This window comes from Rhyacophila brunnea, unplaced genomic scaffold (genome assembly GCF_057557595.1).
Source record: "Rhyacophila brunnea isolate RB1 unplaced genomic scaffold, BYU_Rbru_1.0 scaffold_1, whole genome shotgun sequence".
Classification (NCBI taxonomy): domain Eukaryota; kingdom Metazoa; phylum Arthropoda; class Insecta; order Trichoptera; family Rhyacophilidae; genus Rhyacophila; species Rhyacophila brunnea.
The window spans coordinates 8,757,236-8,770,267 of record NW_028232751.1 but is presented as its reverse complement, the minus strand read 5'-3'; the positions used below and the strand labels follow the sequence as shown (position 1 = coordinate 8,770,267).

The following is a 13,032-nucleotide window of genomic DNA, read 5'->3' as shown; positions in this document are numbered from 1 at the left end:
CTGCATTCTTTTAATACTCTTAGAATTGAATTCATTTTCAGTTAATTCTGTTTTGTATTGCTAAAGGGGTCCTGTTTGTTGCTAAAGGGGTGCTAGCAACTAAAATTTTAATAAATACATGCGTTACTATGTAAATCAATATGAAATGTCAAAATTACATTTCAGTATTCTATATTTATTCAGTATTTCTATCAAGTACAAAAATAAATAAATACATAAATACATGGAATAGCCAAGTTTATATGATTGAACAGAATTTAAAAACGTGGTGTATAAGAAGTTCTTTTTATCTTGTAATTATTTTTACTTATGATTTATAGAGCTAACAGTTTCATTTTGATCAATAAAAGGAAATATAAAAAGTTCTTTTTATCTTGTAATTATTTTTATAATGAACACAGATATTGAAACAATGCGTCACATTGATTCCCATTACTGTAGAAATAAGTCTACCAAATTGTGCCTGTCTTGTGATTTAAGTATTGCGAAACTTTGGAATGAGTATAATAAATTAGCAATTTCCGCTAATTTAAAAGTCAAATACAAATATTTTAGAAACATTTTCATTATTGATTATAATATATCATTTAAGTCACCGGGAACCGACATGTGATCTGAATGTAGGTAAGTATATCATCAAAAGAACGCGTGAAGGGGCTGTCAACAACAAAACAGAAAAGGTAATAAAGACTCATTTATAACCACAACTCTGCGAGCATAAGCTAAACAAGGGGTATGCGAGAGGGGCAAATAAGAAATCAGCTTGTTTTTTATATTACACATATTTATTTTTTATTTACGTTTGGGCTATTATAAATATTTAGCTACCGTATCTATTTTATTTGATAACAGTCCCACAATCTTGTCGTTAGAGCAAAGAAAGCGGAAACAACGACAGCATATTGAATAGGTGCCTACGTTATTCAGTTGCGAGTTTTGGTAAGGTAGCTTTTGATTGTGGCTCCCATCAATGTAGGTATGTAGAGGTAAGTTTGTGCCACTGCGCCTGTGCTCAATTATTGGCAAAGCATTTACAACCGCAGAAATTATCTTTTCTGTGAGCATATTTTCGAACCCCAACGAATGCACAAAATTTTTAAATTATGGTTGTAAAAAAACCACGACACTGCATGGGTTCTGCCCACAGAACAAATAATTAATAAATATAATTCAGATAGGCGATACCTCAATACACCACATTTTGTTGTGCAGGGTTTTGAATGTTTGAGTGTCCTTCGAAAATGAAACACATTAAAATGTTTAGGACTTTCACGGTTGTTTTTTATCGTAATAGATTTTTGGTCACTTCCTCAACGTCAAGAAAACCATCACGCAGTGCCCAATCTATTGATATCCTTCCAATTGATGATGCTATTGTGTTTAAATTCATTAAAAAGCTAAGGAACACTCGATCTTTAGGACCAGATAATCTCCCAACATTTTTTTTAAGGAGTGTATTGACTTTGTCAAAGGCCCGCTTTCATATATATTTAATCTTGTGATGGAGACGGGTATCTTTCCCGAATTGTGGAAGATGTCAAAGGTTACTCCAATCCATAAGAGTGGTACCGAGTCATCAGTGGAGAACTATAGGCCGGTGGCTGTTCTCTCGGCACCCGCAAAAGTTCTTGAGATGATCATTCATAACATGACTTATCCAAAAATTGAGTCATTTATAATGTATGAGCAGCATGGATTTAAAGTTGGCCGATCAACGGAAACGAACCTGATGGTATTTGTAGATTATGTGTCGTCAGCACTAGATAGAGGCCATCAGGTTGACTGTTCCTACAATGACTTCTTAAAAGCGTTTGACAGAGTCGATCACGGCATCCTGTTGGAAAAACTCCAAACAAAGTTATTCGGGAGCTATTTTAGGAATCATCAACAATACGTATCGTATGGCGTCTATCAGTCACAGACGTTATTGTCAATATTGTAATATTGAATAAGCATCAGTGCATAAATCGTGAGCAATTATTAATTGTCAGATGAAGGACAAGCTTAGAATGACGTATTCTTGACATGTGAGTTTATTTCATATTTTTCCACACTCGAGATCGGTTGCCTGTTACTTTACACCCGTTAGGTATTTCGGTTCCCATTAATTCTGTGTTCCCTGGTTCTGCCATTATACATAGGCATTCTACCAAAGAAATTGAATAGTTTGAAGAGGTCTTTTATGTTAAAATAAAAGAGAAACAATACATTTTAAACGAAAACACAATCTATTGATCATCATCATTATTATCATATCGATTTATATTCAGCATTGTTGCCAGTAAATGGTATTGCCACTCATGGGCTCCACATTCTGAAGTGGGCACCCAGGCTAGGATCTTTGGCGGGCCCCTCTACCTATCGCTAGGGATAAAGGCAGTGTGACGCTCTACAGTAGTGTTTTCCAAATGGTGTACGCGGTAAAATTAATGTGTATATTTAGTGTTTTTGTATATTTTAAAACATCCATTTGAATTATGGAGTTGTCGAATATCGATACAATTAAAAATTGTATCGTGCAATTACATAATTTTAAATAATAACATTATTGAAGGAAAATGGCGCTTTTTTTGCTATTAACGCAAATTTGTGTTGTGTGTTTATCTCACTTATCTGGTCGACTCGCCACGCCGGGTCAAGGCTAGAGCCCTGTCAGCCCCCCCTTGTGGGGGCCATGTAATGCCACTACAATTATTACTTTGACATAAGTGAATTTCTACCATTTTTTTTGTGCGATATATTATTCATCGGTGAAAATATTTTTACCAATGTGTGTAGTTGTCAAAATTCAGTTAACTTTAGTTATATTTTAAAATGAGCGATACATGATTTTTGTTTTGTGAAACAAACTATTTTATGTGATTTCATTTATTTATTTGTGGAATCATTTAAGTAATATATTATGTGAAAACTACTTTCCAAATGTTAAAGTTTTTTTTGTGAATTTTGATTGTTGCAATGTTTAATTAATTCCCACCCATATTTAAATAAAACTTTCAGAAATAATGGAAAAGTGTTTAATATTTTTTAAACATCATAAAATTTTATCAACAAAAAATGCCTCCATGCAGGGAAACATCACTTTTACACGTGTAAAGCCTCACCTCTTTTTTTTTGCATTTTAACCAATGACATTATTAATGGACAATGCACTCAATACAGTAGCTAGCAAGTAAATTCGCGCATAGCGACATTCGCACAAGTATACGTAGACGTCACGCAATTTCCATTGTGTGATATCACGTATCGTGATATTATAGCAATATCACTTTATTGTAATGGCGTTAGAATAGTGTTTCTAGTGTCAATGTTCATTTGAGCGAACCCGTTCGAATCAAACCATTCGGCAAACCCGACAAAAAACATCATGAATTTATAGCAATATCACCTTTATTGTAATGGCGTTAGAACAGATTCTGTCATTCGGCAGACCCGACAAAAAAGTGAGTGTCATTTTTTTTCCAGATGCTTCGTCCATATTAACGTCATTGATTTTAACACATACATTATTTTAATCTTGATGGGTAATGTAATATGTACAATGTCTTCGCTGTTGCTGGAGAAGATGAGACATCGGTAACAAAGGACCACAAATAAATGGAAAAATAACAAAGAAATCTTTAGATACTATCTTACAACTAGGGTTACGTTGTTTATGAGTAATAAAAGGAATTGAATTGGGCTCACATTAGAAGCCAGAAAAATATTTTTTTTTGTTCATTTCACCATCTTTCAATGAAGATTATAATATAAGAGAACCCGATCGGTCCAATCGACTTCTCCCTTATGCTTACTTATTTATTTTAAAAAGGTGTTGTAGGTATTTTTGACAAATTATTAATTCAGTTCAACAGTTAGATTAAAAATGAACTACATGTTCATCAATGAAGTTATAATAAAAATACAAAATACTTAGCACATCACTGAAAATAAAATTTAATGTTTCTACGGAGTGCATTGACCAACTGAGTAGTTGTCTCTATCGGTGCTCGATAATATACCACGACATATCTAGGACCCCTTGCACATAATTATTTAGAAAAAATAATATGGCATTACAATAAAGTTATTGGCCAATGTGCAGTACATAGTAAAATACGAAATAGCTAAATGAGATAGATAAACAAAAAAATCGGTGTGTGTACTTATGTATGCGCGTTAGAAGTTATACTTCTTTGGCGTAACAAAACAAGAAATTTGTTTTGTCATACAGCGGTTATAATCGATTCAGAAGTGCCCATGATAAATTAATAAAAAATCAAATTTTATTGGCGTGTTATTATGATTATATTCATTTCAGTCTCAAGGGTATTTTATCGAAATAGGTACCGTCAGCAATAATATGTATGCGAATAAATAATATTATTGCAGAATTTACCTACTTTAGAAGAAAAAACTCTCAAAACCTGTGTTTGAAAAATTTAGCAAACCGCTATTTCGACCATCTTTGATTAAACAGATGACTATAACTATTTTCCTAAAACATAATCAGAGACAAGACATAATCTCTATAAGTACTATAAAATCTCTATTTTGACCTGCGTAGCACACGTGAGAATATCACGGATTCACAATAAATATTATTATGTCAATAGACACTAATGAAACACAGAATGATATTAATTTCAAATCTTCCATATACTAAGTTATTTGTTTTTTTACCAGGACTATCATGGTGACTAAATTATCAGGTATGCTTTGCCTTTTCTTAAATGTGACGATGAATCCATTCCACAAATGATGACACTCTTGAGAAGACTCCTGGAAATGGCACTGCGGCGCACGGCTTTTCACTCCATGATACAATCCCAACTTGAAAGCCCTGGAATAACAGTGGTCCACCGGAGTCACCCTGGAATAATAAATAGTATAGCTGGAAAATCAATTTCCTATGATTTGAAAATAAAGTAGTACACTGCCAAACAACGCCTGTTGGAGAGGGGTAAAAAATAAATAGACACGTCATGGTCAGACATAATAATATTAGGAGACTAGGTTGAATTTTGGTTCATTTTAAATATTTTACGAATACGCGCACATCGGCTGCAACGGTAATTAGTATGGCCTCGACCTTCGAGGTGACAGCATGTTTCGTTTTTACTCAAAAGTACACCGTAACCAAAAATACAAACTTGACATACAATACAAATTGAAACTTACTTGTTGGTACCTACCTATCATATTTTTTTTTATTTAATTACAGATGTTGAAAAAACAAATTTAGGTCATGGCATACTACTTTCTGGCCAATCTAAAGAACTCATACTCACAAAGACGCAGACATTAATAATAAGATAAATGTAGCGAAAAGGGTTGCAGAAGCCCTGAAGCTGATTTCCCGCACTGTTGAAAAAAATTGCGGCGAATTTACAAAAAATGGGGGTAGAGTCCGCTTTTTCTTCGCCCAAAAGGAAATGGTAAGCGATTAATACCAAAATCAACATAGATGATTTCGAAGACGGTATTATTAGAAGAAAGATCGACAATCCCCATTTATAGAAAAAAAAACATTTACCTACTCTGGCGAGATTGCATAAACAAATAAAAATTTACATAAATTTCAACGAGGGAGTCTCATTGTTACGTGGGATTATAAAATCGGTGGGTTTTCGATGGAGGAAGATGGAAACAAACAAACAACTCTTGATGGAAAAACTGGATATCGTCACAAAGCGTTTTTATCAGTAAATGCTTATTAATTTTGAATCAATGTGTTTTAGCTAAAAACATTAAAAATCTAGTAACGTTTTGGGACGTTCTCTACCCCATCCGCACGCACATCATCAACCAACCGAATCATTGTTTTGTTTTTACTGTAACTATGTCAGCGCTCGAAATGGAAAAGTTTACGAACCGGAGCGCTCGACAAATTTTCTGAAGATTTTTTTCATAGTCATCAAATCGTATGTGTATTTTATGAAAATAAGTGTGTCAGATTTTCTATTATATGGCCTATCTAACTCAGACGCTCAACATGTTTTTTCCACGAGACGGAGCGATAATTTTACAAATTTCACGAGCCGGAACGGCGCTCCGGTGCGTTCCGTTCCATTTCGAGCCCTGAACTATGTACCTATTTATACTTACATTTATCTTTTTTCACATGTTGTATTAACTTACCTACTAAAGTAGCATTTTTTATTTACTAATATGGTACCGATATATATTATATCTAAGTAGTGGGAATATTTTCATTCATATTAAATTAAGTATATTTAAATAATGCTTTCAACTATTAGTAGACATATTTACCTTATAAGAAGGTAATAATTGTATTTTCCATTTTACATCATAACAGCTGAGTATTAAACAAAACACTGCTAGTAAAAGAATAAGACCGCAGTCAGTTGATTGTTATATGCAAACAATACAATTATCTCTCCGCAAACATACAGTTTAGTTTTTTTTGGTAGAACTAAGTAGAAAATTGTTACAAATATTTGTCTTACGTTGCATTGTCCTTTCCCTCCTTCCATGATACCAGCGCAAATGTTGCTATCGATTATTTTTCCTTCGTAAATTGTTGTACAATATGCCTCAGAGATAATTTCGATATCAACTTTTTGTAAAGATATCTGCACAACACCATCTGTCTGTCAAACATATAAAAAATACATTTATTACAGTTTTATCACAGGTGACATCTGTTAGTAATAATTGTTACTATTTTATAAAGACATTTTGTAAGTATAGTTAGTATTTCATAGGTGTCTAAAGAGGTGAGAAATAATATTATGTACTAGTATTTTATTTATTTACCGCAATCCTATAATATAGGACAGGGTTGGCGAACCTTTTTATATACGCGTGCCAAAAATTCCCAAATATTATTTTTCAACTCTTTGACGTGCCGAGCTTTTTTTCACGAGGAAAAAAAAGTTTTTAAAAATCCTATTTCAAAAATGATGATGTTCTAGATACCACTCAAAGAAAATAGCAGACATATAGCTTTATCACTTTTTTCAATTACGCCATACATTTCGGTCCACCAATTTTGAAACTGACTGCCAAAAATTAATACTACTAGCTTCACCAAGTTTTTGTTTCTTATTTGGTGAAGTCATTTTTTGTGGCTCGAAATCAAATTATTGTTTGTTAATGTATTAATTGGTTTGGTTCTCATCGCACACATTGACACGAGAATTGCTCGTCAAAGAACTCGTTACAGTGGTTTCAAGCATTGTAAATCGATCAAGATTAGAGGTTTGCGGCGCGGCACTCCCCGCCGCCTGATGAGGTTAGTGTGATAATATTATATGTGACGCATAAAGTCGAAGGACCGACCTCACCAATTATAATATACATATTTAAATTAATGTTTATTCTTGAATTGTATTTTCCTGCTATTTTTATACAATGCGATCTGTCATTCATTATTATTAAAGGTATTTTTTCTTTTCAAACGCGTGCCATAGGTTCGCTACCCCTGATATAGGATAATATGTAAATCTCTTATATTATTATCTTAAAACATTTTGGAAAACACACTAATTTCATATTTAAACGACACTTTGTTGATATTTTAAGAGCATACTTCAATGAAGCGGCAAATAATTTTCAGCAATATGTGGGACGTAATTTTGCACGCGTTGCCATTCGGAGATCGATAGTCGACCTGTGAGTACGTCAATTTGTTTTGTGATGGCGTCGAAGGAATTAATTCTTAAATCGTGTAAAGATGACTAAAAACGTTACACATTTACTCGAAAAACAAAACATGTCAATGAATGTATTATTATTATTACTTAAATAACAATAAACATTACATTAAATGGACGCATGTTGAATTTTTATGACAAATTATGTTTTGTTCGTCACGCGTCATTTGCACGTCGCGCGTCGCGTAGTCACGATCGTTTTAGACCATGCCTCAGCTGAAGTATAGCCTTAAGGCTATACCTCAGTTGAGGCATGGTCTAAAAAGATCGTGGCTAGGCGATGCGCGGATTGCGGGTGCAAATGACGCATGCCGACCGAAATATAATTTGTTATATAAATCCAACATGCGTCCATTTAATGTTCTGTTTATTGTTCTATTGGTAACAATAATATTATATTCATTGATATGTTTTCTTTTTCAAGTAAATGCGTAACGTTTTTAGTCAACTTTAAACGATTTAAGAATTAATACCTCCGTCGCCATCACGAAACAAATTGACGTATTCACACCTTGACGTTCGTTCTCCGAATGCCAGCGAGTCCAAAATTTCGTCGCGCCTATAGTTGAAAATTATTTGTCGTTTCACTGATGTATCGCCTTAACATTTTCAGTTCGATTTTTTCATATTTCGAGAGATTTCAATTTGAATCGACCATATTAAAGAAATTCACATTTTCAGAGATTTTTTCTTATAGTCTAGAGACGTTTTCTATCTGTCACCATAATATTATTCATGCCTTTTCGTCCATCTACCACAAATTAATTATAATGTCTTTTAATACTTTCTATGTAAACGAAACGATAAATCGATATTCTAAGCGGCCATACGCACTTGCGGCAGGCCGCCTCGCGGCTAGCCGCGGCGGCCTGCCGCCTATCGTTTTTTGTATGCCGGCTAACCGCAGCGGCCTGCCGCATATCGCACTTCGCATACAAAAAACGATAGGCGGCAGGCCGCCGCGGCTAGCCGCAACGCGGCCTGCCGCAAGTGCGTATGGGCACTAACATTGACACCTCGTATCTGCAATTCAATATTTTTGATAGGGGTAGTTAAATTGTTATACAAAAACTATTAATGATATTAAATAAAAACAAAAATACTATTATATTATTTTTGCACTAAGCGTATTTTACGTTTTTATTTGCTCGTATTCTTGTTTGTCCGGTGGTTGTTTGTCCAGTACAAATCTTGCAATCGAATTTTAACTAACTTCCCGATTAGCTAGACATTTGAAACTCTTAGAATATCTATACCAGAACACGATGCCAATGCATTATTTTAATACTTTGAGCCATCTTTAAGCAGAATTGAATTAATTTTCAGTTAATTTTGTTTTGTATGGAAAGTTATTTCGGAAAAATCCGTAAAAAGTAAAAGACTATTATTGGTTTCTAAGGGGGTGGTCCTAGCAACTAAATTATTAATATATACGTGCGTTACTATGGAAATCAAAATGAAATGTCAAAATGTCAAATCATTTCGTTATTCTATATTTGTTTGTTTGTTTGTTTTTTATTTACTTCATATCAAGTACAAGTTTGAGCATATTGAGCATAATAATTCAACAGAAAATTTAACTACGTTGCATAAAAAGTTCTTTTTATCGTAATTATTTGTTTTTATTTAATACTAGCAAATAAAAACGTTGTAAAATACGCGTAGTGCAAAAATAATATAATGGTATTTTTGTTTATATTTTTAATACCATTTAATATTTTTTGTATAACATTTTAACCACCCCCTATCAAAAATATTGAATTGCAGATACGAGGTGTCATTGTTAGAAAATCGATATCACAAATAAAAATTATTATTCTACAAAACTTTTTAAATCTAAAATCGGCACACTGTGACATTGGTGTATGTGTGAGTTTTAACAATACATAAATGCATATTTCCTCACTAATTACGACGAAAATATAATCTGAAAACACGACACTGGAACTTATCTGTCAAACAAATATTATACTGATTGTCATTTTTTTTCTTTCCGAAACGATTATAAATGATTACAATACTTTAGATTATGATGTGTCTGTATTTTATTTTCAAAATGAGAATTGGCGGAAATTGGAGATAACACCGAAAAATAATCTGGCATTGCCATTAGCATAAATAATAATCATATTTCAATAAATGAGTTTTCTATTCTACTGATAATAATAATAAAGGAGAATTTTAATACTACTATCAATAAATTTAATAATTTTAGACAAATTACATTAAATATATACATACATATATCAGTAGCGAGGGGTGGAGGTAGGCTGTTAGGATTCGACATGAAAAATGCACAATAAACTTTTCAGACATACTTATTTGTTTTCGTTGAGCTAATAATACAATTTGCTGATGGTACTGGTCAGTTTTTAAAATTCAAATAAACCCTGCCTAAACCAAACCATGATAGTTTTGGAATGCTTTGGGTGATCCGACAAAAATAGTGCACACTTTTTCAGTCATACTTATTTGTTGGTTCATTTTTTTAGATTCATTAAGCCCTGCCTAAACCAAACTATAACAGATAAAAAATATTATTCTATTTATAAAATATCCAAAGATATATATGATTCAATTGCATACTTTTAGATATTTTATAGATAGACGAGTATTTTTTTTATTATTATCTATTAAATTATGGCCTCGGTTTCGCAGGGTTTACTTAAATTTTAAAAACTCACCAACACCATCTGTAAATTGTAGTATTATTTCAATGAAAACAAATACGTATGACTGTCAAAGTTTAATGTGCACTATTCATGGCGGATCTTTACAGCCTACCTCCACCCTCCAGCCACTGATATATAATATATATATATATATAATATTATGTACAACATATTTCCATATAAAATAGATTGTTATCCTGTGGGTCTATTCTATACTTATCGACCAACAACCAACGTATTGTAATTGTTACAATAAGTGATAATAATTTGATACAAACCTACCCTAAGTTTGATAATATCTATCACTTTATCACTTTAGCGGTCGATAATTAGTACAGAATAGACCTACTGATACAGTATTCTATTATTTTTACATTCAGATAGGCATCTACCTAAATGAAATTCATGTGACGTTTAATACAAGTAATTAATTCATGATATTTATATTTATTATTAATAATTAAATTGCAATACATAATGTTTCTTCTTATTTAATATTGTAAATAATGGCATACGCATGTTGTTTACTATTTTACAACGTTTTTGTTAGCTCGTATTCTTGTTTGTCCGGTGGTTGTTTGTCCAGAACAAATCTTGCAATCGATTTTTAACTAACTTCCCGGCTAGCTAGACATTTGAAATTTTTTGAATATATCAGAACACGGTGCCAATGCATTCTTTTAATACTTTTAGCAATCTTTAAGCAGAATTGAATTCATTTTCAGTTAATTCTGTTTTGTATAAAAAGTTATTTCAGAAAAATCCGTAAAAAGTAAAAGACTATTATTGGTTGCTAGTCTGGAGTACTAGCAACTAAATTATTATATACGTGCGTTACTATGGAAATCAAAATTAAATGTCAAAATGACATTTCAGTATTCTATATATGTTTGTTTTGTTTTTTTATTTACTTCATATGAAGTACAAGTTTGAGCATATTGAGCATAATAGGTAATTCAAAAGAAAATTTAAAAACGTTGTATTTATATAAAAAGTTCTTTTTATCTTATAGATAGATATAGAATTATTATGCTTATAGACAAATATGATAGTCAATTATGAACATTTTACAAGACATAGGTACCTACTTACTATTATTAATTTAATTTAAAACGCAAATTTTTATACTTAGTACTTTTTCCACTTTTATTAATTATATTTGGACCGGTTTCGTTCGCCTCAGAAGGACATATTGAACTAAATAGTCTCTAATAAGTTTATAATATACAACAGGCATTTTTCAAAACAAATTCAAAAGGTGACAAATAATCAACCAATACATTGAATTATTATCCCTCCAATCTCCAATAATAGTAGGTACGAGTATATCAATATCAATAACAATTAAATTCAAATGAATGAAATTGGATATTAAGGACACTAAACGGAATATTCTAAATAATTATTGACATAAAACAAAATAATTACAAGATAAAAAGAACTTTTTATATACAACGTTTTTAAATTTTCTGTTGAATCATATTATAAACTTGACTTGACTAGCTTAAACGATCAAAAAAAATTGTACTTGACATGTCATATTGATTTCCATAGTAACGCACGTATATATTATTAATTTAGTTGCTAGGACCCCAGACCAATGGTGTCGAAATAACTTTGCATACAAAACAGAATTAACTGAAAATGAATTAAATTCTACTTAAAGATGGCTAAAAGTATTAAAAATGGGTACTGTAGGCTAAATACTATCTATAGAGTGTATACGGCGGAGCTACAGGATGCTGGAACGATGTAAGAAGACTGGCGAGTGACAGGGATTCTTGGAGGCGCCTAATGGTGTCCATATGCTCCAACTAAGGGGCGGATATCGCCGAAGAAGAAGAAGTTTAATAAAGATTCGATCTTATTTTTTGTAATAATTACTATTTATTCACCGGAAGGTTCCGTTTAGTTAATGCGCGGCTCTGGCAATAATACCTAATTACTGTCTTAGCCTAGCTTTCAATAATAAATTATCGTGAGAAAATAACTGAGAAAGTTATCAATCACAGTTATTATTTACTTCGACGTTTTCATATTGCGGTAAGTATTTTATTTCATCGAGATTAAAAATAATGTCATAATTAATAAAATTATAGCTGGGTGTTAAGTATACAAATTACTTAACTACATGTTAATTCTTTAAATTAATACTGTCCATAGCAGGCGCGCACATATATAAATGGTTTTGCGGGGTTGTCTTAAATTCAATATCTCCCAAAAGAAGAAGATGAACATCAAACTTCGAAAATGAATTTAATTCTACTTAAATATGGCTAAACGTATTAAAAGAATGCATTGTCGTCGTGTTCTAATAATTATATTCTAAAAGTTTCAAATGTCTAGCTAGTCGGGAAGTTAGTTAAAAATCGATTGCAAGATTTGTACCGGACAAAGAACCACCGGACAAAATAAGAATACGAGCTCAACTTGGATAAACATGTATTTAGTTGAGGACAATTAGTATCTTTCACCATTAGATATAAATAGTTAATTTCCCATCAGTCGTAAAAATGATAAGTTTTCGTCTTCTTCTGGGCACTCACTGTCAAATTATCCTCGTAATGTGCAAAGAGTCTACTGTGTGATACTACGCTCTGGTTTAAAGCGCGGGAATTAACATATTCTCTTTCTCTCACTCATATGCAGTGCTTTTAATGATATAACAGGATTCATGAAGTGATACGAAAGGTCACGCGGGT

The 13,032-nt window shown here is 32.3% G+C and overlaps 1 protein-coding gene across 1 annotated transcript in view; it reads right to left on the bottom strand.

The window, feature by feature from the left end:
- Nucleotides 1-3,004: 3,004 nt before the first annotated feature.
- The window catches only part of LOC147079449 (chymotrypsin-1-like), a 54,863-nt gene continuing 44,835 nt past the window's right edge, over nucleotides 3,005-13,032 (bottom strand). Inside the window, exons 6-7 of the mRNA XM_085941166.1 lie at nucleotides 6,450-6,593; nucleotides 3,005-4,852 (exon numbers count right to left, since the gene is read on the bottom strand). Of these exons, the coding sequence (XP_085797292.1) occupies nucleotides 4,709-4,852; nucleotides 6,450-6,593 (288 nt within the window). The 3' untranslated portion in view covers nucleotides 3,005-4,708. The remainder of the gene's footprint in view (nucleotides 4,853-6,449; nucleotides 6,594-13,032) is intronic.